This window comes from Pyrus communis, chromosome 3 (genome assembly GCF_041283825.1).
Source record: "Pyrus communis isolate YQ-2024b chromosome 3, ASM4128382v1, whole genome shotgun sequence".
NCBI lineage: Eukaryota > Viridiplantae > Streptophyta > Magnoliopsida > Rosales > Rosaceae > Pyrus > Pyrus communis.
In genome coordinates this window covers 27,080,437-27,107,633 of record NC_142567.1, presented here as the reverse complement: position 1 = coordinate 27,107,633, position 27,197 = coordinate 27,080,437, and the positions used below count along the sequence as shown (strand labels likewise).

Below are 27,197 nucleotides of genomic sequence, written 5' to 3'. Positions count from 1 at the left end.
TAATTTGGGATTTTTCAGAGAAATAAGCTCCAAAAGAAGCGCACGTTGTTACCAAAAAGTTAATTGTAAAAAAAAAAAAAAAGAGAACCGCACGCGAGTTTCTTTTAACTTCTGTGTCAGAGAGACTCGCAGCGTCGACGCGCACCCCAAGGTCCGCTCTGTTAAGTTTACTGCTGGTTTTGGATTCCCAGCTTGAATCCTGACCGTTGAAAGCGCGGTGCGGAGTATGTGATCACAATGAAATAAGAAGACACGATGTACATAACACGACACGGTGTCGTTTGGAGAATGGATCCGTGTGTGGAGACAGGAGAGAATTTTTTGTGTGCAGGAACACTAATCAGTTATGACTGATCAACGTAATGTCATACAATGTCTAAAAACGTTAAGAGACGAATTAACGTTAAAATGTAAGATGATAGAGAGCTAAAAAGTTCATAGAGAAATCTCATTTTAAGAAAGTTTTTTTAGCATTTTTTTATAATTTTTTTATCAAATGGTAACACCACATTAAACATTTGAAGTGAAAAAAAACCCTAAAAAGCTACAATCAATACGATTTTCTTAATTCTCCCTTTCAAAAGAAAAAACGAGCAACAATCATACCAAATCAAGCTATTCACTCTTTAGTTTGGTTTAAAAATAACTTATTTGTTCCTTAAAACAGATCTCACACAAAACAAATCGCTAAAAAAAGCAATTGGTTGTGCGAGTTCTCTAGATCAAAAAATTGGTTAATCGAAGGATGAATTCATTTGACAAATTTAACATTTAATCTAACAAATCTATCATTTGACTAAAACAAAATAATGGATTCATTTGACATCCTATCTTCAAATCCTATATTTTTCTTAAATGAAATCTCTTTATCTTTCTTATGAACGCTAATTTCTTTTTACTACACATTTGCACACGGAAAACGAGGTTGGTTCCATGCACGCCAAGACGACATGGGCTCCATGGACGCAAAAATGACGGGCTTTTGGTATGCAAAACGAGTTCGGCTTCACGCACGCAAAATGAAACAAACTCCTAGGTGCTCAGAAAACGAGTCGGGCTCCACGCACAGAAAAATATATTTTGAAGAACATAAATATGATAATTTGTTGGCAAAATGATTCAAATTCTTGAGGATGCCAGAAAGTCACACATCACTTTGTGGCACTCCAAGAATTTGAATCATTTTTGTACATTTTATTAATTTTCTTTTATTCATCTCACTACTACAACAAACTATCATATTCATGCTCTTCAAAATATATTTTCCGAGAAAAACCTATTATAATTTGTATTTCAACACTTGTAATCAACGATTTAATTAGAATTTAGAAAATCACTAGCTAGTTTGCTGTCAGAAACTTTGGTACAAATATGAAAAAGTTGTACTGCAAACTTGTATAGTTAAAGAAAGTAACTAAATATAGGTGATTTGGCTTATTAATTTTTTTTTTGTCAAACGATAGATTTTGTTAGATTAGATGTTAGATTAGTCACTGATAGGGTTCGAACCCACGCCTTCATGCAAAGGCACAACTCTAACGAATTGAACTAAACTGATACTAACAACTACCAAATTTGAATTACATTATTGTTAACTCATTGTGAGACTAAGTCCATCAATTCTCCTTTAGTGTAGATAATATCATTTGTTCCAAAAAAAAATTGACAAAAATACAAAAACTACCAAGGTGAATCTGGATTTGGTGAATTAGGTTTTTAGGCATTGGTTTCGGTTTTAGTGAGTAAAAAAACGAGAAAAACAAAAAAAAAAAACTATTTTTGAAGTTGCTGATTTACGTATGATAACTTGGTATCAAAAGTGGGTTGTTATTGATATTATCTTAACTGATTTCGTGTTTATGTGCGAAGCATATGACCATCTGTGTCTCTTAACGATGTTAAGCGTGCACGAGATCAATAATTGAGGTGATAGAAATAGTTTTGTTCACTAAGAAACATTAAATCCGAGTGTATGTCTAAATACTTCAAATTTTAAACAACAGTTCAATTACATATTCTCAAATTTAGATCGAACATTTCTTTTTAACCAATTTTTCATATTGAATGAAATTAATCCTTAGCCAAATTATATACTGGTTTTTAAAAAACAAACGTGATATTCTGAACTAAAGGGGAATTTGAACTCAAGTATAAAAGAGCGAGTATGTTTGACAGATGGCGTAATCCATATCCACTTTCACCTACTGAAATGAGTGAAATTGTACTTTGAGTCAAGTTTTTTGTAAAATATTTCATTACACTCATCTCGCTTGATCCGATTTAACCTATATTGGTAGGCAACTTCCCTTCTAGTGAACTCTAAGGCAAGGCAATGAGGAAAATCAAAGTTAATAGAACGAGGGCCTTATTGTTTTAGAAACTGTAAAGTGTAGAATGTAACTAGAAGAGCAGTCAAAATGACATGCATGATCACGTGAAGAATCTATCTGAATAGTTCAGTTGGTAACATGTACGTGCTTAAAAGGGACAAGAAATGAGTACAATATTAGAAAGAAAAAGAGAGATGCAAGCAAACACAAAACCCTGAAATTTTAATATTAATTGGGGGAGTTTGCATGCAGCCAAGATCGTGAAAACGATATAAAAATTGAGTAAGAAGTGTAGGGGACCGTTTTTCATATGGCAAATGTATGATCCCACTTGTCCCCTCTTAGGATCCTCTGATCACCTTGTAATATGTATTGCTATACTACATGAAAATAGTGACAATACCATCATCAATATTAAATTCTATATGTTATAGTCCCCTTTGTTTGTTCTTGCTGTTTTCACATATGCCGCAAGTAATTAATAGTTCTCACGACATTATATTAGGGGTGGTGCTATCCACACTCTTTGTTACTTTTCACACATTTCTTTTAATTTTCAGCCGTCGATTCGAATGAACTGAAGAAGATTAAATGATAGAAATTAACAAGGAATGTGTGAGAAGTAAAAATGGATGCGTGGATAGCATCACCCTATGGTACTAGTACAAACTCATAAGATACGTAAGGGAGAGTAAAGTGCTTAAATGTTGCAAATGGGATTAGGGGAGTGAAAATTATTGGCACTTGTAATATAAAACCTAGTTCATTTGCGCTCATCGCTTGTATTCTTTCTCTCAACTAAATTAGTGTACTTTGATTTTTTTTTAAAATTGAATTAGTGTGACTAAAGGACACAGTTGTAAGTGATTAATGAGTCTTTCACACTCCTCACGTAGCAAATCATATGAGATGCGAGAAAGACGCATTTAAGTAATAATATATGAAACCTAGTTCATTTGCTATAATCTTTACATGCACTCCTCCGAAAAGAGTAAAAGAAGCTTATGAAAAGAGTGTAAATAGTTTAATTGTTGCCACATACACCTATAAGAATGGACAATAGCATGTTTGAATTCAAAGTACATGCTGGTCAAATAACAAGTGTTTGAGTTACTGTCTGTTTAGCTTGGTGGGTTCTTCTCTGTGACAATAAACAACTAGTAGTTATATGTTTCTTTTGTTTTTTTTTTTTTTTTTTTTTTTTACAACACTAGTAGTTTCAAGTAGTTATATGTTTTGGCAGACCTTAGTGGTCCTATTTTCCAATACAAGATGGTACAGCCTTTTCTAACCAAATATCATTAACCGTTTGGACACAACACAACACATAAAAGAAAATAAATATCGAACCCTCAACCCTGTAATTTTGTATGGAGCTGAGAGTACAAATAAATAATATCTGAAATGTAGAGATGTTACCGCACTTCTACACAATCCATTGGAGTGAATAAAGGGGGTCATAATAGCTCCATATTGTTGACCAAAAAATAAAAACGAAAATGAATGAAAAATATTTGAAAATTTTGAGTTTTAGCAATAAAGACAAAATAAAGGGTAAAATGAATAGTACCAGGATTGACATTTTAGTATAAAAATGTGGTTTTTCGATAAAATAAATAGTACCAGGAATTTTTCATTAAAGATCCCAAAATAAAAAGAGTAGCTCTGTAAATTTGAAATTCCAATTTGCTGTTGGGTTTTATCTAAAGAGAAATTTCATCCATGCACAAATTCATCATGATTCTTTGTTATTAATGCAATAGAGGCTTTACATGTATAAACGATTGACATTGTATTAACAGCTAAAAATTGTGCATTTGTTTATAAAAAGTTATCCCTAACACATTTTTTTATATTTAAATTGAGATCCTATGAATGTTCATCGTGGGCACTAATTAACCATTTACTAGAGATGAATGTATGACACCGTATCTTAGAGTTGAACCATGACAAGTTTGATGAAATCTAGCTAGAGTATGTGTATGATATATACCACACAATAAGATCGAATCCTGACAAAATATCTAATGTAGCCGCTAAATTGTCCCTGATAGGAGAAAGTAGCCACAGCGACTATCACAAGCAATTATTTATGATAATCAGATCAAAAGAGAGTCCCATCTGTCACAATCATAATACAGGGCTGCCAGCTTTGTTCAAAAGAGAGTCCATCTTCATTTAACCCAATGCGTTGCTTACATCTCTTTCAAACCCTAAACCTAGCAGTGGTGGGACAACGGTCAAATTTAATTCAAGTTTGAAATATTCACGTATGGCTAAGTGGGTCTACATATATGGAGATATATAATACACACACACACACATACATATGTGCGAGACAACGACTCTCTGGACTTGGTTTCTACTAGCAAAGAGGAAGGCTAGGGGGAAAGCAAAGGGCATCAGAACCCTATCGAGCAGAAACAAAAGCATAGAAACAAGAACAGGTTTGCAATATTTGCAGAGACTTAAAATAAGTTAGTTTCCTTTTCTCCGCATCTGCATTTTTTCCCAAATGCCCACGCTTGCAAACAAATTATTCATTGCTTGGGTAAGATAATAAAATCGAACATGTGTTTCTGTATATGGTTTTTCCAGTGTCTTTACTTCATGGCGCAAGAATACATCCACTTTTATCGTTTCAAAAACCTAATGCACTTATAATTCCTGACCCATTTACCCTCTCGGCATTTTTTTCGTTTCACCTAGCCAAGTGAAATGTTTGAGAATCTGCAGAATGGAAGGTTAGTATGGTACGAGTGGCTGGCTGCAGATTACGTTATATGTCGAATGATTTGTTCATGGTTTATATCGTTGTCTGTTAGCAATTCATGTTAGGAAAAAGAAAAACACAGATGTCTGTCATTTCACTATCTCTTCCAAGAGTACATAAGCTTATTCTACCATTAATTCCATGAGAGTAAGATGAAGGATTTAGCTTGCAAGTAGCAAATTTAACCTTTTTTTCCTTATAGGGCAAGTGATCAAATCTAGCGAAAGTTATAACTTCATTTCTTTGTAATGTTTCATGTATAAGCAAAAGTAAATTTAATTTCCTCATTTATGTTTAATTTTTATTGTTATTTTTATATCCATGTTTTTTCAATTTCAAGTATTGTATTGAAAGGGGTTTACCTAGACCTAGACCTGTAAACGGATCGGGTTTATTGGGTTTGGGTCGGGTTCAACCCGTTAAACTAACAGGTTATTACAAAAAGGGTCCCTGAGATTTGCATGATCAATAGAAATGATCCTTGAGATTGAAAATCAATAGAAATGGTCCCTGAGATTGTTCACCATCCATGATTTTGGTCATTCCGTTAAAAACTTTTTGGGCAATTTTCCAAGCTTCGTAACTTAATCGATTCTTAACTAAATTCGACCCATAATATATTAAAATGAAGATAAGAAAGTGTAGAACAAGATTATACCTATTTGGAAGCCTAATGATTGTCGGAGATGGCCGGAAAATAGCCTAAAAGGTGACTGGTCTGCGGGAAAACTGGAAAACAGGCTGGAAACTGGGCAAACATTAAACATTTATAACTTCTTCAATACTCAACGAAATTGAGTGATTCAAAAAACAAAAATCATACTTCTCGACCAGACGAAGAGCATGGTATCTTTCTTTACCACTAACTCGCCGTGGTTTGGCTGGAAAACTGCTCGAAAGTGGCTAACTTGAAAATGGTTAGCCACTTTCGAGCAGTTGTTCGACCAAACCACAGTGACTTAGTCTTCAAAAAAGGTACCATTCTCTTTGTCTCGTTAAGAAGTATTATTTTCGTTTTTGAATCACTCGATTTGGTTGAGTATTGAAGAAGTTATGAACGTTTAAAGTTTACCTAGTTTCCGACGAGTTTTCCAGTTTTCCCGTAGACCAGTCACCTTTCAGACTATTTTCCGGCCATCTCCGTCAACCATTGGGCTTACAAATGGTATAATCTTATTATACACTTTCCTATCTTCATTTTAATGTATTATGGGTTGAATTTGGTTAAGAAACAATTGAGTTACAAAGCTTTGAAAATTGCCCAAAATCGTTTTTAGCAGAATGACCAAAAATTGATTTTCAATCTCAATGACCATTTCTATTGATCATGCAAATCTCAGGAGCCATTTTGTATAATAACCCTTAAAAAAAAACATGAATTGAATATAAGAGAAGTAGAAAGTTATAAGCGATGTGAAAGAACAAGTAAACTGTCAATTATCCATGTCCTACGTGGGGCATTTCGAAACCCATCACCAAACATTCACCATTTTCTTACTGATTTGTTTGGACAATTTGTCCACACCTGATTGCTTTTGGAATCTCAAAATTGTCATTGATTAGGAGGGTCCAGTTGAGTGGCCAGCCAATTTGATGGTCAGATTCAGTGGCATATTGCCATAATTTTGGGCCAGAAGTGTCACAGATTAACAGCTTGGATTGTTTCACGGCACTTTGATTAGATGCTAACAGTTTGATCTCACCATAGACCAGAAGTAAAATGCTTTCCTTTCATCCCGAAGGTCCACTGCTGCATGTTACAGGCAGTGTGTACTTTTGGTTTTTCCCAAAATTCCAAAGCAAACAGGGGTGAAAACGGAGTTGTGAATTGAACAAACGCATCTAAGCCTTGAAAGGTGGTTGGTGCATAATAATGCTTCACCCATTTTTACAAGTTGCCAATTTACCACACGACTCTTCACAAGTATGTTTGTCGATCAAAGCTAGATTTCATAGTCCAAGCACTTAAAACAATGCTTCAAAAAGAAAACAAATACTTGCAAACTCAACTATTATTTAACTTGACTATTGTTGCATGTATAACATATTTAATCTTTGATAGGTTTGTTTCTAAGATGATTCTTAAAGTGGTTTTTACTAATATTCAGTAGTATATTTTGCAATATTCAACCGAAAAGAAAAGTAAAAAAAGAAGGTCTTGGCCAATCTCTTTATTTAGCATAACATTACTCTAGACTAACATGGATAAGACCTTTTTTTTTAACAAGAAAAGTAAACTTACATAAGGATCCCCGATAGATAAAAATAACCACTCCCCATAATCTGAACATCCTTACACTATCAATTGAGTTACATGATATTATTATCATGTTCAAAGTCTTCATTCATACTCTATTAATTGCATCGAATTTTAAATAAATTACTCCTTCAATTCACAGTCCGATAGAAACAAAAATGATAATATACTTAATTTAGGAGATATCTTATTTAATAATGTAATGTAAATAAAGTACTGTTAAGCCCAACCCAGTGTTTTATTTCCACACCCACTATAAAATGATACTCTTATTGACAAATTTATCCTCGTATAAAATGACCTTTAAAGACCTAAAGACCAACCAATCATATATTGCCACTTAATTATTAGTTATATTGATTCTTTTTAAGCAAATTATTAGTTATACAGTTTCCCAAAAAAAAAAAACAAATTATTAGTTATACTGATAAAATAAAATAACCTAAAATATCATAAATAAGAAAAAGAAAAAAATTATCATGAACCCCACAAGCTTTCCTGGGGAAGAAACTTTAGACATTAAACTTATCAGGCAGAGAGTGAATTCGGACTTGACAAAGCAAAGCCTCAAGGCTTGCAATAAAGTGCATGTTGTGGAAGGTGTGATCAAGCTTCACCAAAGAGTAGAGCAAGTTAATCTTCATGACTATTGTAATGTTGAGATAGATGAGGAGAGAAGCTCATACTCCATATTACATTAGGGGACTCACAGATCCGACACTCGTTGAACTCCGATCGTGTTTGGTGTTTTGGAACAATTTGGATACCTACCATATATTGAATTTGGAGGAATTTGAGGTCAGGGAAAGCCAGTGCAGCACCAAACTATGAGTGAAGCTCTTCCAATTTAATCACACTCTCTCTTGTACGGTCTGAATTCAAATTGAAAACGACAGAAATTGGGTACTGGAGCGGTTTTCGAGTCGTGGTGGTGTTGCGATGGTTGGCGATAGAGGAGGGACGCTTGGTGTTGGGGATTTGGGGAGTCATTAGTGACGATTCTGCAAATTTTCTGGGGAGCGAGTTGCTGCTAGTGATATTTGGAGTTCTTAGGTATTTTCATTTAGTGATAATTGTTTTTTTTTTTTTTTTAATTTGTAATAATTTTTTTAAAGCAAGAAAAAAATTGAAAAACAAATATGTAGGGTTATTTTGGAAATAATGGTGGGTGGGAAAAGAGTTGATGTATTTTTTTCACTTTTTATGATGCGTGTAAATATAAGGTGGGTGGAAAAATAAGATATTGGAGTGGACATATCACCACTCTATAAATGTTCTGGTAAGAATAATATTTTGGTCCTGATGAGTTTGGACAGCAATAATACACGTTAAGAGAGATTTTTTTTAGTATGCACACTGAGATTTTTTGTTGTTAATTTTTTAACTGGTGTATTTGTACACATGTTTAACTTTTCTTTCATTTCGTGAATGAGACACTAGGGGATAGTAAAACTTTGGTGCATTAAAAAAATTAGAGAACTGAAAAGGGATGAGGGCAGAGAATAAAAACCAAAGAAGATATAGTCAAAGAAGGGTAGGGGAGTGAGAGAGGTGGCTGAGGAAAAACAAGGAAAAAGAAAGAGGGGGAAGAGTGGACTGTGGAAAAGAGGAGGGGTGCAGAAGGTAGCAGAGCAGTAGTTGTTTTAACATTTCTGGGTTTGGGAATTGTAGAAAGACAGTAGAGAAAAGCCTGCAAGAGAATCAAACAACCAAACATGGCAATGCTTAGGATGCGACGACCCTCATAGATTCACCCTTCTTTTTTCTGTCTCTCTCTTGCTCTCTCTCTCTCTCTCTCTCTCTCTCTCTCTCTCTCTAAAAACTTGCTTAAATATTCGATCCCTTTACTTTTTCAACCTCCACAACAACCACCCACTTGAGAGCTGAGATGACAGTTGCAACATGGGAACTTAGTTAATATGAAAAAGGGTTCCAGAGAGAAAAACAGCTAGAGAGAGAGAGCCCAGAAAATATCAGATAAAGTTGCTGTGTTCTTCTGTCATTGGTGGATTTTCTTTGAGCTTTCATCTTGCTGTTCATGGAGTTGAAGGCACTTCACAGACTAATAAGGTTCACCGCCATCAGCTTTTTCTCAATTTATGCACTTTTCACCACCATCAGCTCCACTACCAGTACATGCCCAGGTGAAGTTTTCAACAATCAAATTAATTTCCCATTTTATATTCTTCTTCTTTACAAAATTGAAATTTTCACTGAATTAATGTTCATTTAAACAAATTTAATTTATCTACTTGTTTCTAAAATGCAGATATTGCGTGTACCTTCACGGCTAAACTCGATTCATATTTTCAGGTAGGTTGTTCCACCATACCTATCATAATTTATGGTCCGAGATTTTAACACTCCTCCTTTAGCTTTCTCCTCTGCGCTTACAAAGTGTTTGGAGTGCAGATGGCTAAACGAAGAGTGCCGGAATCGCTACCTTATCTTATACTTCAACATTTAATTAGCATTAATGCGTATTTCTTATGTTATTTATTTTTCTCCATATGAATCACATCAATCATCGTGACCTTACAACAAGACTCTAGTAGCTTTGACTAACTTTGACGCAAGCTGGGTTTTTGATAAAGACTGCATATGCAACTATGCATGTTTGAAACTGAAAGGACAAAATAGAACCATATTATTGTTATTATTACTGATCAAGCCACCGTGGTGATCGATAAGTAGCACACACTGACTGGGGGCAGGGTGGTCCTGCTGCTGTTTACCCTGGTCCATCCTTAGAAAAATGGTCTTGTAGTAGGCTCAGCCTGCCTAACTAAGAAGCCCACAGCACCACTGGCGTAATTTAGCACACAGCTTTAGGCTTGGAGGGACACCATATTTTTCTTTGCCATTTCAGAAGCAAAAGAAAAGGCTTTTGTTGTTCATATTGTCGTCTTCTAAAAACTCCAATGCATCTTGGTAACTTGCGCCTGCTGTGCTCGGCGCCCAACCCGCTCCAACCATGTTCTATATATCTACACTCCCGTGAACAAAAAATTGTTATGGGGGCCGGCGCACATTAGCATTATGCGGGCGCACGTTAGCACTAAGGATATATGTGTGACAAGTCTCAGTAGACAATAGAAAACTGTGTGCGCAAAAGGGTTGGTGATATAATTGTGTTATAGCTGCTAATTTTTGGGAGATTAACTAACTAATGTGGTGCAGGAATTTGGGAAGCACGGTGACAAAATGAGGGAGCAGAGGATGATGCCCTTGAGCTTGGCTAGGAGGTACCTGAGTGGACCTGGATCGTCGCCGCCTCGGTGCACATCCAAGTGCGGCAGGTGCACGCCGTGCAAGCCAGTTCACGTGTCTGTGCCACCCGGGACGCCGGTGATGGCGGAGTACTACCCGGAGGCTTGGAGGTGTAAATGTGGCAACAAATTGTACATGCCATGAAAATAAATGAATATGATCATCATATGCTTTGTGATATTTATTGTGTTTGTGTTGGTGTTACAAAGTCTCTCTAGCTAGCTACTTTTCTAGCTGATCATATGCTTATTTAGTAAAAAGAAGGGATATTTATAGGGCTTAAATTTGTGTAGGAAGATATTTATACATTAACCCTTATGAAATATATGTTACGATATGTATGGAGAATTCATACAACCGATTCCGTTTGGTGAAATAACGTTTGGTTGGTGTTGTATATTTATGGAGAATATATATCGAGTTAAATACCATGTTCAGGTTCTTATTCTGCTAAATAATTGATGATGCATCATGCATGATCATTTCTGCCTCCCAAGGTTTGGAAATTTTTTATCTTCATAGTAATTGAATGGTTGTTTCTTTCCTTCTAAACTTTCTTCCCAACGACTAGTAATATGAACTCATTCCGCACACTCGGGGAACTAGAACTGGATAATCATGGAACTAGATAAGCTAGGAAATAGTGGCGCCTGAACATCAATGGAGGTTCTCCACACTTGGAGAGATTCTTAACTACAAATGGAGATGTAATCCGATAAGTCAACAACACTCCTCATTGGAAGAGAAACTTACATTTCACGGATTCACTATTCCTCCCTCCCCCACCCCCTCACTTGACCCTGCTCATACAATGAGTGTTGTAGAGATAATGAAAAATCCATAAAAAAAAAAAATGTAACAAGCTCTATCTCACGTACAATTTGAACACTAGTTTTACTTCAAGTACTATAAAAATAAGAAAGAAAACGTGCAATCTGTTTTCTATAATTCAACAATTATCGTCTATGATATTTGAATTCATGAACTCTTTCATAGAAGTAGAAATTATATGCCACTAGATCGATCAAACAGTTATTAGCAATTGTGCACATTGTCTAACATGAAACTTTTGCCACTACATTCCTTTTCATAATAGTTGATCATGTCGATAGTACATAACTACTTCAATTATGAGTTGAATCACTATCTCATACCTCATATTTTAAAATTGGGTAAAGTACAAAAAACAACCTCAACTATGGGTCAAATGACACTTTCATACCTCATCTTTTAAAATTGACAATGTCATACCTCATCTTACGAATTTGTGTCAATGTTATACCTTCCGTTAGCTTGGCTGTTTATTTCTCAGTTAAATGCTGACGTGGCTTGATCCAGGACCCATTTTTATTTAAAAAATTAATTAAAAAAATCATTAAAAACAAAAAAAAATCATTTAATATTATTTAAATATTAAAATAATAAAGAAAAATTATTTATTAAAAAAAAAAAAAAAACCAACATCAATTCGTCCCTTCCCCCCCCTCTCTCCCTTCTCCCCATCTTCATCTTCTTCCCCTTTCTGCAACTGCAACCCAGAAAAATAGAAGAGAAAAAAAAAAAAAACCAATTTGGATTTCCTGCTCCTCACCCCCTCTTGTCCCCACACCCACGCACCCAACCTCCCCACCTTCGCACCCCACCCTCTGCACCCAAAAGCCCAGGCCCATACCGTTACTTGAGGAAGAGGTCTGCATCTCCCCCAGGAAAATTCTTGTTTGTGCAGACCCTTCTTTTACACTTAAAACACTTCTCCGTACAAATCGCCAAATTTCCTCCCGCCATGGAAAGCCTCCATCCCCAACGCTTTCCCTCTTTTCCCCCAAACAGAAACTAATCATTTCCCACCATAATCCCCAATTCCCCAAATGTTGCTCCGCCTCTGTTACACAACCTGCCGCTACTGCCTCCACCTCTTCCCCCCACCACCACCGTCATCACAATCCCGCCCGCTTGATTTTTTTTTTTTTTTTTTTCTCTTCTGTTTTTCTGGGTTGCAGTTGCAGAAAGGGGAAAAAGATGAAGATGGGGGAAGGGAGAGAGGGGGGAAGGGACGAATTGATGTTGGTTTTTTTTTTTTTAAATAACTTTTTTTTATTATTTTAATATTTAAATAATATTAAATGATTTTTTTTGTTTTTAATAATTTTTTAATTAATTTTTTAATAAAAATGGGTCCTGGATCAAGCCACGTCAGCATTTAACTGAGAAATAAACGGCCAAACTAACGGAAGGTATAACATTGACACAAATTCGTAAGATGAGGTATGACATTGTCAATTTTAAAAGATGAGGTATAAAAGTGTCATTTGACCCATAGTTGAGGTAGTTTTTTGTACTTTACCCTTTAAAATTTATAATATCATACCTCATTTTACAAATTTGTTGCAATGTCAGATATCTGTCAATTTTTCTATTAAATACTGACATAGTTTGAGGCGGGCCCACTTCCTAACCCAACTAGATAAAAAATAATAATTAAATATTAAAAAATTAAAAACAAAATTATTTAAATATTTTTATTTTTAAAATGTGGGACCCACTGCCTGCAACCCATATGGGTTCTACATCTCTCCCAAAACCCTAACCCAGATCAACATCCAGTTCCTTGAGGTTCACCATCGAGAACTACGCCATGGAGAAAGGACCTAGATACATAACCTACGCAGAACTCAGAGAATCACGGCTAAGGAGGAAGTACATGATCCCTGGGAATTTGCATGCATTCGTTTTCCTGTCGATGCGTTAATATCGGAGAGAATTGAACCATAAACTTAGGGGGAATTTGAGATACTTTAATAAATTTATAAATCCATGGATTTTTATAAAGTTTAATTATGACATCCCACATCGTCCAGGGAAGTGATCCTTATATGTATATTCTCATCCCTACCTAGCACGAGGCATTTTGGGAGCTCACTGGCTTCAGGTTCCGTTGGAACTCTGAAGTTAAGCGAGAAGGGGCCTAGAGCAATCCCATGATGGGTGACCCACTGGGAAGTTGCTCGTGAGTTCCCAAAAACAAAACCGTGAGGGAATGGTAAGCCCAAAGCGGACAATATCGTGCTACGGTGGTGAAGCGGGCCCGAGAAGTGATCCGCCCCGGGCGGGGATGTGACATTTGGTATCAGAGCCTAACCTTGGCCGTGGTGTGCCGACGAGGACGTCAGGCCCCTAAGAGGGGTGGATTGTGACATCCCACATCGCCCAGGGGAGTGATCCTTATATGTATATTCTCATCCCTACCTAGCACGAGGCCTTTTGGGAGCTCACTAGCTTCGGGTTCCGTTGGAACTCCGAAGTTAAGCAAGAAGGGGGCTAGAGCAATCCCATGATGGGTGACCCAGTGGGAAGTTGCTCATGAGTTCCCAAAAACAAAACCGTGAGGGAATTGTAAGCCAAAAGCGGACAATATCGTGCTACGGTGGTGAAGCGGGCCTGGGAAGTGATCCGCCCCGGGCCGAGATGTGACATTAATTGATTATAGAGATTTCATATAAAATTTTGATTCAATTTCCTCGAAATCTCATGGAGAGATGTGAGATTTGTATATGCTGAAAATACATTATGAAATTTCTCTAATTCCCTCTAATTCCTCAACTTTTTAAAATTCTTTAAAATCAATTTATAATTGAATACAAATGTTATAAAAAATTTTAAAATCTTAATTGAATACTCCTGGATTTATAAGGATTTCAACAAACTATCATAAAATCCTGATTAAATACACCTTGAATCTCAAAAAATTATTTAAAATCCTGATTGAATATCCCCTAAATTCATTAAAAAAAAATAAAATTCCTCAAAATCCCAATTTGAATATATCCTCCTTATTCTAATCGTAACTCATTATCACCGTCCTAGTCACTTAGACTTCTTAACAAGGTTAACATTAAACCGTCTCACTTTATGGTGCAAGAAAAATGGGCGCCTAATTTCAAGTAAGAAATTGTGGGCTTTCTTGTCACAAGAGATCATTATGGGCCTTTTTTAATTTTTATTTTGTGAGCCCAGTATATAAGAACAAGCTCTACTTAACTCTAAGCTTCTAATGACTTTGTTTTGTTGAACAAGTTTGAATTATATATAGTGATGATATTTTAATGATATTGATGTCCAAGTTTAGGCATTGCGTCAATTGTTAAATTAGATTTTAGAAAGAAAATGTGTAAACTATATTTGTGAGTCTGCAACAATTTGCAAATGAATATCTTTCATTGGTGGACATTATTATTCTCGAAAATATTGTGTTTTTACGCTTGGCACAATTTAATGCTATTGCATGCTTTGTGGTGCAACTTCATCTTTTGTGGTTCAGCCCATTTTGGATCCTATTTCCGCCACGAAATAGAAACTTGTTAATCTATATATATATATATATATATATATATATATATATATATATATATATATATGATAATCCATATGGTTCACAAATCAAGCAACCTTTACTCACCACTTGATTTGTCAAACGTCAAAGGTTCCTCTAAGTTGGAATATGTCAAATATATATGTACAGCTGGTGTGTAATCATCTGTTTAATAAGAAATAAAATCTTTGTAAATTACTTGGCGTAGCTATTTATTTTGCTTTCGGAGTATTACTTTTTTATTGTTCTTTTCAATAAAGTAAAAACTGTTAATTTCCTTACGAACACATGATTCTTGTTCATGATTATTTGATGAAAAAGAGCCAAAACGCAAAGGTTAACGTCGACAGTAATGAGACATAAAGACCAATACATACAGTAAAGGAACCAATAAAAAAAAGTTAGAACTTGAAAGCAATTTAACAAATGATAAGATTCATGAGAGCGCATTAAAGAAAGAAAGAACAAATGAACCAGAAAGTATAGACACATAGCTTATAAGCAAAAAAGATTGCAATATTGCCATCAATCGTCATTTTATTATGACTTATTTAAATATAAGCCCTTGCAATTCATAATGACCAAGTACACTCAAGGCATCACGAAGAACCATTCAATTCGAAACGTAAGATACATGGAAACATAACGTAAGGAAAGAACTAGATGTGTATAAACTATAAAGCAAGGGATTGAATATGTCCTTCGCTTAAAGTATAAAGCAAGGGATTGAATATGTCCTTCACTTAAACTATGAAGCAAAGGATCGAATATGTCCTTCAATTATTATGAGAAAGTTGGATCATAAGTTGTCTAAGGAAAAATATTGTGAAAGTATGGATTGAATATGTCCTTCACTTAAACTATGAAGCAAAGGATCGAATATGTCCTTCAATTATTATGAGAAAAATATTGTGAAGGTATTTAAAACCACATCCGTCGTATTGCAGCCGGCCATCGTCATTTTTTTTCCTTCTATCTACTTGAGAGAAAATTGAGAGAACAGTCAGTACTCGATCGGCATGGAAGGGAAGCTTGCAGAAACTGTGTTTACTTTTTCTGTTGAGGGAATACTGTCGAAGGTGACGTCACTTGCTGCTAAAGAACTCAGTCTCGCTTGGGGTTTCAAAGCTGAACTCAAACGGCTTCGCCAGTCATTACTCACCATTCAGGATTTCTTGGGAGCTGTTTCCGACCAACCACAAGATCGGGTCAAGGCGGTGGAGGAGTGGGTGATGAAACTTAAAGGTATAGCTCATGATGCTGACGATCTGATGGATGAGTTCGACTACGAAATGGTTCGCCGTAAAGTTGAACTCCAAAATCATATGAAGAAAAAGGTACTCAACTTCTTTTCACTCTCCAATCCACTTGCATTTCGTTTGAAAATGGCACATAAAATTCAGAAGATCAACCAATCCTTGGTAGTTCTCAAGGGTGAGGCAGCTTTCATTGGTCTAGTCTCCAAGAAAATAGATGCAACCCCTCAGGAAGCTAGATGGGACAGACAAACCAACTCACTCATTGGCAGAGATGAAATAACCGTTGGAAGGGAAGAGGTTGTGTCAGAAATAGTCACAACCTTGACCGACTCAAAAAGCAACCAAGAAAATCTTGCGGTTATGGCCATCGTGGGAATGGGAGGCCTCGGTAAGACGACATTGGCCAAGTCAGTTTACAATGAGGATTCGATACACAAGTTCTTTGAAAAGAGAATATGGGTTTGTGTATCAAACACTTTTGATGTCAATTTAATTCTACTTCAGATTCTAGAATCTATTAATCCTGCAAAAGCTCCTTCAAAAAATAATCAGAATGCAATTCTTACAAACTTGCGAGAAGAGTTGAAAGATAAAATATACTTACTCGTACTTGATGATGTTTGGAATGAAGATCACAGAAAATGGGAGAATTTGATAGAATGTTTGTCAAAGCTTGATTCTGCTAAAGGATCCAAAATTGTTGTCACTACTCGCAGTGGCAAAGTTGCATCAATTTCTGAAAAACTACTTCCACGACGTGATTTGCGAAAACTTTCTGTGGATGAATGTTGGTCTATCATGAAGGATAGAGCCCTCCCCAATGTCAGTGCTCATGTACCTCCTGAGTTCCAGATAATTGGAAGGGAGATTGCTAAAAATTGTGGTGGTATTCCATTGGTGGCAAAGGTACGTACTATTATTATGTATCTTGACATAGAATTTGCACCTTTTTTATTTTTATTTTTTTATATGTTTTCATTTATAAATTAGGACAATACTTGCATCCACACCATGGGATACACCACCCTAGCTATCAATTAAAGTAGTCAAGCGACATAATTTTGTTATGACTCAAATTGGTATTTGTTAGGCTATCTCCAATCTAATAGTTAATAGTTAAAACTTTAAAGTCAATTTTAATCTTAAATTTGACTCTAAAATTGACTTGGCTTGAACTAGGAGTAGCAATTAGTTTGGATTGGACTTTATCCTGTCTTATGTTTGGTGTTAACTTTGGATTAGAGAGAGGATGGTCCTTAAATTATTACCCGAGTGAAAATTAGGTTCGTAATTATTTTTTCGGAAAAATTAGTTCTTAGACTAATAAAAATATGCCACTTACATCCCTAATATTAGATTGGAAGCTATTATATTCAATTTTTCGTCAATTTAATTCATATGACTTGCATGTGATACAAATTTCATGATCATAACCATTCATTTTCATAATCATCATTTAAAGATGTTCATTACAAAATTTCACTTCAAGTCATAGATATTAGCTATATAATATCATGGATATTTTACTTGATACCAATATCGACAATTTGTTCAGTACATATGGATGACTAAAAGATCTTCAATTTTATTGATAGTTGATAGCAAACAAATTAGTAATTGACTTGAGTTTGAATTTTAGTCATACTATTTGCAAGATGATTGAATTGAGTTCGAATTTTGAAAGTACAATTTACGTAGATTGGTGTTCTAGAGGGTGTAAAGACTTCAACAAAATTAGTAATTGACATGATATGTACACATCACTTGTACTTTAGAGGGTGTAAAGTTTTCAAGAACCAACATTAGCAACTTATTGATTTGAACAAGACATAAGCTAGATAAAATAAATTCATTGTCCCAACAAATCAAGAATAAAACATGTTTTTAACTACTAATGGACACAAAAACAACAACAACCAAGCATTATCTCATTCCCACTAAGTGGAGTCGGCTGTATGAATCCTAGAACACCACTACGCTCGGTTTTGCATCAAGTCTTTTGTTAGCTTCAAGTACTCCATATCATTTCATATAGTCTCTTTCAAAGTCTTTCTAGGTCTTCCTCTACCCCTTTGCCTTGAGTCTCCTTCTCATAGTAACAACTACTAAATGGGTATTTTAGAAATTTTGTCAAACACCAAAAATAAGTAAACAACTACTAATATCATTTTGCACACTATTAAGAATTATACTTATTACATTAGATTTTTCCCTTTTAGGCAAGGGGATTCAAAATTAAGTAAACAAAAACTTCTTATCTTATATGAGTCCCTATTTTCTACATTGTTTTATGACACCTTTGAAACTCATTAATCCAATCAACAGGTTTTGGGAAGCATTTTGCACACTAAAAAAAGTATTGCAGAATGGTCGTTGTTTAAAGACAATAAAATATGGGACAACTTACCCAAAGGAGAAGATAGAATTATGCCAGTCTTGAAGTTGAGTTTTGACAATTTAGAATCACCATCACTAAAGCAATGTTTTGCATATTGCTCAATGTTCAAAAAAAATTATGAAATTCAAAGAGATAGCTTGATTCAACTTTGGATGGCTCAAGGACTACTCCACCCTTCACCTAGCGAAAGTAAAGATATGGAAGACATAGGCAATGAATATTTTGATATTCTATTGCAAAGCTCCTTATTTCAAGATGCTTCAATGAGTGACAATGGCATTGTTAGCAAATGCAAGATGCATGATCTTGTGCACGATTTGGCAAAACTTATATCCAAATCTGAAATCTTGACAGAAGACTTATGTGGCACTGGTAATGCAGTTGAGATTCCACATGTTGCTCGGGTTTCTACTTTTATACTAGAAAACATTCTAGAAAGAGGTGCTAGGAAATTGCGATCGTTGTATTTTTATGATGGTGAAGTTCCCAGTAACATTCTTCCACGATTCAAAGCTTTACGCGTCTTAAATTTGTGTAATGCTAATATTGAAGAATTTCCAGTTTCAGTTGGAAGGCTAAAACACTTGAGGTATCTTGACATTTCCGAAACAAGATTCAAAACACTCCCCAATTCTATAGGCAAGCTCTATAACCTACAGACGTTAAGAGCAACAAATTGTGCCCTTAAAGAGTTTCCGAAAGAACTGCAAAGCTTGATCAACCTGAGGCATACTTATTTTGATCAGAATACGAAATTTCCACAGGGGATAAGGTGGTTGACTTGCCTTCGAACATTACCTTACTTTTCAGTGGGTAATGAGATTGGTCGTCAAATTGAAGAGTTGGCTGACTTGAAACAATTGAGAGGTGAATTAATTGTTTGTAATCTGGAGCACTTGAAGAATGGAGAAGAAGCAAAGAAAGCTAAGTTGGTTGATAAGACGAAAGTATGCCATTTAAGCTTCCAATGGACAGAAGATAGGTCCATAACCAACAACAATGAGAAGGGGGATGTACTGGAAGGCCTTCGACCGCATTCTGAGTTGGAGAGCTTAAGTATTGAAAATTTCATGGGCGATCAGTTTCCATCGTGGATGATGAGTAGGTCATTACTGCTCAACAACTTGAAGAAGATTCAATTACTTGGATGCGACAAATGTGAAGAAGTCCCACCGCTTGGTCATCTACCTAATCTTACGGAGCTTAAGATTAGCGGAATGGCTAACTTGAAATGTGTTGGAGCTGAGTTCTACGGTTATGATCATGTCCACAATGTAGCCACGACAAGTAAGGAGATAATTACTTTATTTCCTGCACTAAAAGTATTATATATATCTAGCTGTGGTGATCTAATTGAATGGAAGGAAGCACCAACAATGTCAACACAGAAAGTAGTGGTTTTTCCTTGCCTCGAGAAGTTGACCATCGATAGTTGTTCCAAGTTGAGAAATGCTCCAAGTCATTTTCCATTTCTCCAAAATTTGGAGATAATTTCATGTGATAGCAGAACGCCAATAGAAGAAATAAGCAGTGGATTGACAACTCTCACTTCCCTCAAAATAAAAGGTATTAAGGAGCTTACTTGTTTTCCACAAGGGATGTTGAAGAACAACAATAATCTCTCATCTTTAGAGATACGCGCTTGCCATGATTTAACTTGTATTGCCTCAGATGTATTTGGTTCTTGCGTCTCTCTTGTGAAATTGAAAATTTGGAATTGTAAAACGTTAAGGCATTTGGCGGATGGGCTAGACACACTCCCTCATCTTGAATACCTGAGTATTGAAAGATGTCCTAGCCTAGAGTTGATTCCAATTACACAGGGCATGACATCTCTTCGGGTATTAGCCATTGAATATTGTGAAGGATTGTCAAGCCTACCGAGTGGGTTAGAGTACTGCACCTCTCTCCAGACATTGCATTTAGAAGGTTGCAAGGGTGTAACATCGTTTCCATTTTACACCCTTGCATCTATTCGCCGGTTGAATATTTGGGATTGTAATGGACTATCAGGCCCACTGAGTGTATGGGCCTCTCTCGTGGAATTGATTATAGTTGATGGTAATAATCTGACATCAATTGAAATTAAAGGCGGCATGTCCTCTCTTCAGCGTTTGACAATTATTAACTGCAAAGAATTATCAAGCTTACCTGCTCTTCCACAACAATGTCCTTCTCTTCAGCAATTGGAGATATGGAAATGCCCAAAGGTAGCATGGTTTGGTGTCCAAAGTAGCAGCATTAGTCTACAATCTTTTTCAGATTTGCGCACCTTCACCTCCCTTCGAGAACTGATGATTGAAGAATGTGAAGGATTGGAAAGTGGGGTGAGCGGGCTGCAATTTCCACTCTCTCTTGAGACGCTGGTATTAAGAGGTTTCCCTAATTTAGAGATTCTTCCAAGTTTAGACAACCTCAATTCTCTCCGTCAATTGGGGATTGTAAATTGGAAAAAGCTAAAATATCTGCCGATGGGGTTACAACGGCTCCCACGCTTGAAGAAATTGGAAGTCGGTGGGTTCTGGGAGGAGCTCGATTGCTTCCCTGATTTTCAAGTTGGATCATTAATGCACCTTACAAGCTTAGAGTTGACGGGTTGGCCTAAGCTCAAGTCTCTGCCTCAACAAATTCAACACCTCACTTCTCTAACATCGTTGAGGGTATATAACTTTGACGGAGTGGAGACTTTGCCAGAATGGTTGGGTAGCCTTACATCCCTTACTTATCTGTGTATTGGAGGGTGCAAGAATCTGATGAAGTTGCCTAGTGTCCAAGCTATGCAATGCCTCACCAAATTATATACCCTGTTGATTTTTGGATGCCATCCCCTTCTAAAGCAAAGATGCACCAAGAACAGCGGCATAGATTGGCCTAAAATTTCTCACATTCCAGATATCACAAGTAAGTTTTTAACTTCTCGAAATCATATTATAGAGTTCATGTTAATTATATTTTATATCTCTTTTGTTCGTTTATTCGTCTCAACTACTGCATCAAACTTTAAACTAGTATACCAAATTTTTTTATCCTTTTCCCTCTTCTTTTAAATCAGTTCGCTGAGTCTCACAACAGTTGGAGGGAAGGTAGGCAGCACCTTGTATTCGAAAAACCAAATTTGACGGTGTGCAAGGCCACACTTGTCCGAATGGCTCCAACTTCCACTTTGAAATTAAGCCATGTAAGCTTTTCTAATCCGCACCTCCTCTTCTCTTCTAACTGCATTCTACTCTTGACTTTTCACTTACTTGTATGTTATGTTTTCCAGTGGCATCTATATCTCTTTTGTCATGCTCAATAGTTGCAAATTGAGTACAGGTACTGATGCACAAGATATCAAATTTCTCGCTCAACCTTCGTTTCTCAATAATATACCTCAAGTTATAATACTTATCATGGTAGCAAACCTCTTAATTATCCGTTCATGGTATTGAATCTTTTTTAATCAAATATTTCCAGAACCCAAGTAAAATCATATTCATATAGTATATAGAACTGCTGAAATTTCTTTCTGTTTGTTATCATCCTTATATACGAAGATATTGCACAGATATTTTTATGGTTACTTGTGAAATCTGAACTGATTTTTTAATCGTATGAACAGTAATTACATCGTAAAATACCCTCATTATCGCAGAGATTAGATAAAAGAATCTTCAGTTGCAATGCTAGATGATATTTTCAAGCTCTGTGTACTATCAGTTGAAAAGTTAAAATTTGTTCTGTACTATATATTTCCTAAGTTGTTTTGTTGTTATATTTGACCAGGCAGAATTGGTAGTCTGGTAGAAACTCTTGACCGAACATTTCTAATTTAGACAAACGGGGAAGCACTCATCCCTTTAATTACACTGGATCAACATTCTTTGTTCGATACTTATCAGTTTGAAGGCTCGGCTTTCCATCCTATTCCCAATAAGTGGTGAGTTGTGGGCTACAAATTAATGCAAGTCTCTACTTGAGGGAGTGGAGGCTTTGCCAGATCTGTTGGGTAACCTTACATCCTTGTAGAGTTGGGAATTAGATGAATTACAAGAATTTGATGAATCTACCCTCTGCCAAAGCTATGCAACGTGTCGCCAATTTACTGTCACAGTGAATTAAGCAATGTAAGTTTTTTTAAACTCCAACCCCTTTTCTCTTCTAGTAATTAAGTTGACTTATTATATATGTTGTGTTTCCAATTGGCATGTATAACTCTATTAGCATCCTTTGGCATTTTCATGACACTCTTGCTCAACTGGAACGATGTAATGCAGTAGGTGCAAACAAAGTCCAGGTGCTGATGCAAACAGGTCCTTCTTTCATCCATTGTATGCTAGCATATAACTTCTGAATTGGCTCATAACTTTGTTGTTGAGAAATACATTGAAATCGAAGCACACTTGGTTGTTCAACCATCAGTTGATCACTTTTAGTTCTACATGGCCAGACTAGTTCTCATTATCATTCACATTGTTTTGTTCCAAAATGTTTTAAAGTGGAATTTTTCTTCTGGCCAGGTTGTTACGAGAGTGATACTATTGTTAATTTTTGTGTCTTTCCTAGCATAACATTAAAGATCTCAGGACTTTTTGGGATTCAGTGAGAAAGTTGGTGTGTTCGAATATAAACCAGATTAATGCTTTAGATGGTTATGACATAAACGTACGAATCACTTGTACAAATATATGTAAACCAATTGAACACTTTCGATTGCTATTCATTCTTATTAAAACAAACAATAACTAAACCATAAACAAGAATGTTCTTCATATGCTTACACATGTTCCATGCGTAACACGATTTTTATAGTTGTGTTGCCATTCGTAGTTGGTAATACTTTGTAAACTATATGACATGTTCATTTTACAGCAAGCCCATTAGACCTTGATTTTACTCATGAGAGTCTTCGAGGGAATTTTTTTTTTCGGTCATGGAACTCACTCTGTATCAGCAGTGGCAGGGGATATAAACTTTTATGGCCTAGGAAACGAAAATGCTAGAGGCAAGGTGTTCCTGCTGTGAAAAGTGCAACATATAAAGTATGCAAGCTTTTATGTTATGGTCATGTCAGGCTATCTGTTTTAATTAGCAGAACTAGTTTGAAAATTAATACTCATTGTAATAGTTCCAAGCTTATTATTATCAGTTGAAATTTGTTTTTTATGTTTTCTTAAGTTGTTTTGGTGTTATCTTTGTACAGGGAGAATTGGGATTCCATTCAAAACTCATGCGTGGATCAGTATCATTCTTCAACTTCAGTCATCCTTCCTTTTCATCAAATCCTAATTTGGACACAAATTGGTAATCTTTTATCTTTTCGATTCCAACCGGTCAATATTCTTTGTTGTTACTCGTCACCAAATCGAAATGTATCCTTAAGAGTTTGCAGATATTTGAATTCAGTTGATTTTTTGCGTTGTATGGGTCTTTAGAAGGTTGGGCTTCCTAGCGTCCTTTGTGCCTTGCATTGCTGTGAAAGGAGAGTGCAAGAAGCAGCCAACTGTTGAATAGAGCGAGAGCTTGAGCTTTGAAGCCGAAAAAACTTTGGTACTACCCTTAATTGTAACTCTCTCTCTTCACTTGCTTTCTAAAAGGCTCTCTCATGAGCTTTAAAGCCGAAAGAACTTTTACCACAATTTTCTGGTTTTCTCCATTCATATTCACCATGAACTTTTAGTCCTTATGCCATGATGATAACAATGTCGTAAGAGTCATTTGTGTTGCAAAACAAAGTTTCTCAGTTGCTTGTAAAATAGTAAATTCTTTTACATGGATGGAATGCCATGATGATAACGATGTCAGTGCAGGTCCATGTTGGGTACATTGGGTCATTCTTCCTGATGGTGTTCTGTCTCCGTTGTCTCAACACCTTAGCATTTTGCAGAGATTTCTTCGGGCCTTGAAGGTAACACTGTCTCCTTTGAGCCACTTTCTTATATAGAAATAAAAAATTTATCTTTGAGAATTAATCGTGTTTATATAAACCGTGCGTTGCAGATATGAAGGGAGCAGTCTGAAGCAGAAAATTCAAGCTGCAAACAAGTTACTCCTACAAACATGTGCATTCTCTACCCCAACTGTCTAGGATAAAGTATAACATCTTTCCTTTTTCTACAGCTGTGGTGGAGGACATCGGCATGGGCCTTGCAGCAGCCAAAGTTGCTGGAATGCTTTGTGCGTAATCCTTGCTAGTCATGTATGTCAAATTTTGAGGGCAATCAAATGAGAAACATGTTCACTTCATCTCTTAAAACACCAATTTCGGGTACACAGCTGAAGAAGACTTTCAAAATGCATATGCAAACTTTGACTTCTTTGGAGATTCGCCGGAGGAGCGATTTTACTTGGGAACCTGCAGAAGCCTTTTGTCAAACAGTAACAGTTTATGAATTAAATTCATTCATTCAAAGCCGGTCCTCCATCTACAAAATGTTGGTGAGGAGTCTCATGATCATGAAATTATTGAAGATGATTTCTTGAAGGTTGAAATTTCATGGAGTTTTGCTTAGTGGTTGTATATGATTCTACTTTTGATTGTCGGGGTTTACACTCTGCCCCACCCATTGTATGTTTTATCAAGTAATATAATTTGGGCGTGAGGGCCTAGCCTCCCAGCTTCGACTGGGTTCCAGCCCTCTTTAAATATATTTTTTTTAAATATATGTTTGTGTATTAAAAAAAGGCACGTTTTGAGTCTTTGCAGTGTGCACTAAAAAAACTTTGGACCGGCCTTGACAACACCTTGCAAGGATGGAGCCACCATAGGCGGCAGATGCCATTTAAGATTGTTTACCTTTTTATGGCATCTAATACTCCTAATTTGTCCGTGTAAGTTCTTGCAGCAGATAGAAAAGTGTGACCCTTAAATTGTCAAGAAGCCACTAAAGAAATTAAACTCATCCAAATGATGTATGTTGAAATAAATAAAATTCGTAAAATAAAATAAAATAAAAAAGTGAACCCGTTCAAATGTGAAGGAATGGGCATTGTGACAGTATTTTGTGTACAAACTAAATCTGAGACCAATAGGATCCCTTCTGGATTCTTGTAGTGAGGATTTTAGGAATCCATAAATCGTGTCCGTTCTTCGTATATCGTGCGGTCAGTTTTTGTCAAGTACTGTTTGTGTTTAATTTTTTAAATAAAAATATTTAAAATAATTTATAACCGCACGGTGTATGATGAACAGACATGATAGACGAACGCAGTATGAAATTCGATAGTAATCCTGATGTAGATATTCCTGTTGAAGTACAAATTAGCTCTTCAAGGGCAGTCGTTGGTGAACCTCTGGATGGTGAATTATTACATGGGCTTTTTATTGCCAAGGCAAAATAATTGGGAATCATAACCTACGAATTTCTTCCTCGGTGGATTATGTACCTTATTTCAGGTGTTGTTTTAATAGATTTTCCATCTTCCAGATTTGAGCTTCATTGTTAATTTGAGCCGGGGGTCATCATTTTTCATTCATTTTCATGTTGTTTCTGATGGTTTTTCGACACTCTGTTTACGGTCATCATTTCTTGCTCGTCAACTTTTATTTTTTGTTTCTAATAGTTTCATGTTCCCTCCAACTTATTGTACCTTTAATTTTTGTTTATCAATATATTCACAATAATGTCTTCCTATGATAGTAACAACGGAATGAATATGATAGTAATGACGGAATGAATATGATAGTAACGACGGAATGAATTTGAAATTGTTGTACAATAAAAAAAATTATGTACATTCTTATGGTGTCGTATACTCTTAGTCGACATAAGTTCTAGTGGCAAGATAAAAGTGTGGCCTTTAAATTGTGAAGAGGCGACATAAGAAAGAATTTCCCGCTAAAACAAATGGGGTATCATTAAAACAAATAGGGTAAAGTACAAAAAACTACCTTAACTATTGATGTCACGATACTTTCATACCTTATCTTTTTAAAATGTCAATGTCATACCTCATCTTACGAATTTGTGTCAATGTCATACCTCCATCAGTTTTTCTGTTAATTTTTCTGTTAAGTGCTGACATGGCTAGATACGGAGACCACTCACTAATCCAATTGGATTAAAATATAATTAAATATATATTTTAATAATTAAAATTTTAAAATTAAAAAAAAAACTTATATTAAATCTCTCTCTCCTCTCTCTCTCTCCCCCATCTCTCTCGCCTCTCTCTCTTCTCTCCATCCCCAAAACCCCTTCCCACCCGACCCCTCCCCCCGACCCTTTCCCACCGATCCCCCCCAACCTTCCTCCACCACCCTCTCTCTCTCACCTCTCTCTTCTCTCTCTCTCTGGACACCCACCTACATCCCTCAAACCCTTCCCACCTGTCCCCCCCCCCCCCCCGACCTTCCTCCCCCTCACCCTTTCTTCCATTCGCTCCCCGTCTTCCCCAAACTCAAAACCAAAACCACCCAACCCAAATCCCACCCCGCTCCAAACTCGAAACTAGAACCACCCACCCTGCTCTTGTCTTCTCCTTCTTCCCCGAACGGTTTGGACCACACCCAGATCCGACAATCCGTCAACCCGGTGTACAATGTCCAGTCGTTCGACACTG

At 36.2% G+C, this 27,197-nt stretch overlaps 2 protein-coding genes across 27 annotated transcripts; both read left to right on the top strand.

Annotated features, from left to right (window-relative positions):
* The first annotated feature begins 6,082 nt into the window (after positions 1 to 6,082).
* LOC137716326 (EPIDERMAL PATTERNING FACTOR-like protein 6) lies at positions 6,083 to 11,061 on the top strand. The gene is made up of 3 exons (XM_068455765.2): positions 6,083 to 9,504; positions 9,630 to 9,673; positions 10,541 to 11,061. The coding sequence occupies exons 1-3, from the start codon at positions 9,399 to 9,401 to the stop codon at positions 10,772 to 10,774; spliced, it is 384 nt and encodes a 127-aa protein (XP_068311866.1). The 5' UTR covers positions 6,083 to 9,398; the 3' UTR covers positions 10,775 to 11,061.
* A 4,891-nt stretch (positions 11,062 to 15,952) lies between these two features.
* LOC137716391 (putative disease resistance protein RGA3) lies at positions 15,953 to 25,281 on the top strand. 26 transcript variants are annotated; one of them, XM_088691536.1, is made up of 12 exons: positions 15,953 to 17,164; positions 18,584 to 21,557; positions 21,729 to 21,834; positions 21,922 to 21,971; positions 22,422 to 22,762; positions 22,913 to 22,948; positions 23,593 to 23,677; positions 23,839 to 23,939; positions 24,071 to 24,185; positions 24,446 to 24,543; positions 24,636 to 24,680; positions 24,756 to 25,281. In XM_088691536.1, exons 1-3 carry the CDS (start codon positions 16,019 to 16,021, stop codon positions 21,773 to 21,775), a joined length of 4,167 nt encoding a protein of 1,388 aa, XP_088547662.1. In that variant the 5' UTR covers positions 15,953 to 16,018; the 3' UTR covers positions 21,776 to 21,834; positions 21,922 to 21,971; positions 22,422 to 22,762; positions 22,913 to 22,948; positions 23,593 to 23,677; positions 23,839 to 23,939; positions 24,071 to 24,185; positions 24,446 to 24,543; positions 24,636 to 24,680; positions 24,756 to 25,281. The 26 variants fall into 26 exon arrangements, with proteins under 26 accessions (XP_088547662.1, XP_088547675.1, XP_088547658.1 ...); XM_088691549.1 differs by having other exon boundaries at positions 24,074 to 24,185; positions 24,636 to 25,281; XM_088691532.1 differs by having other exon boundaries at positions 24,636 to 25,281.
* The last annotated feature ends 1,916 nt before the right edge of the window (positions 25,282 to 27,197 follow it).

What these genes read in the sequence shown, in the direction of transcription:
- LOC137716326 (XM_068455765.2), top strand. Translation starts at nt 9,399, where the DNA reads ATGGAGTTGAAGGCACTTCACAGACTAATAAGGTTCACCGCCATCAGC. An exon ending in CACTACCAGTACATGCCCAG is followed by an intron (nt 9,505 to 9,629) that starts GTGAAGTTTTCA and finishes TCTAAAATGCAG; the next exon opens with ATATTGCGTGTACCTTCACG. An exon ending in AACTCGATTCATATTTTCAG is followed by an intron (nt 9,674 to 10,540) that starts GTAGGTTGTTCC and finishes AATGTGGTGCAG; the next exon opens with GAATTTGGGAAGCACGGTGA.
- LOC137716391 (XM_088691540.1), top strand. Translation starts at nt 16,019, where the DNA reads ATGGAAGGGAAGCTTGCAGAAACTGTGTTTACTTTTTCTGTTGAGGGA. An exon ending in GTATTCCATTGGTGGCAAAG is followed by an intron (nt 17,165 to 18,583) that starts GTACGTACTATT and finishes TCCAATCAACAG; the next exon opens with GTTTTGGGAAGCATTTTGCA. An exon ending in TCACATTCCAGATATCACAA is followed by an intron (nt 21,558 to 21,728) that starts GTAAGTTTTTAA and finishes GTCTCACAACAG; the next exon opens with TTGGAGGGAAGGTAGGCAGC.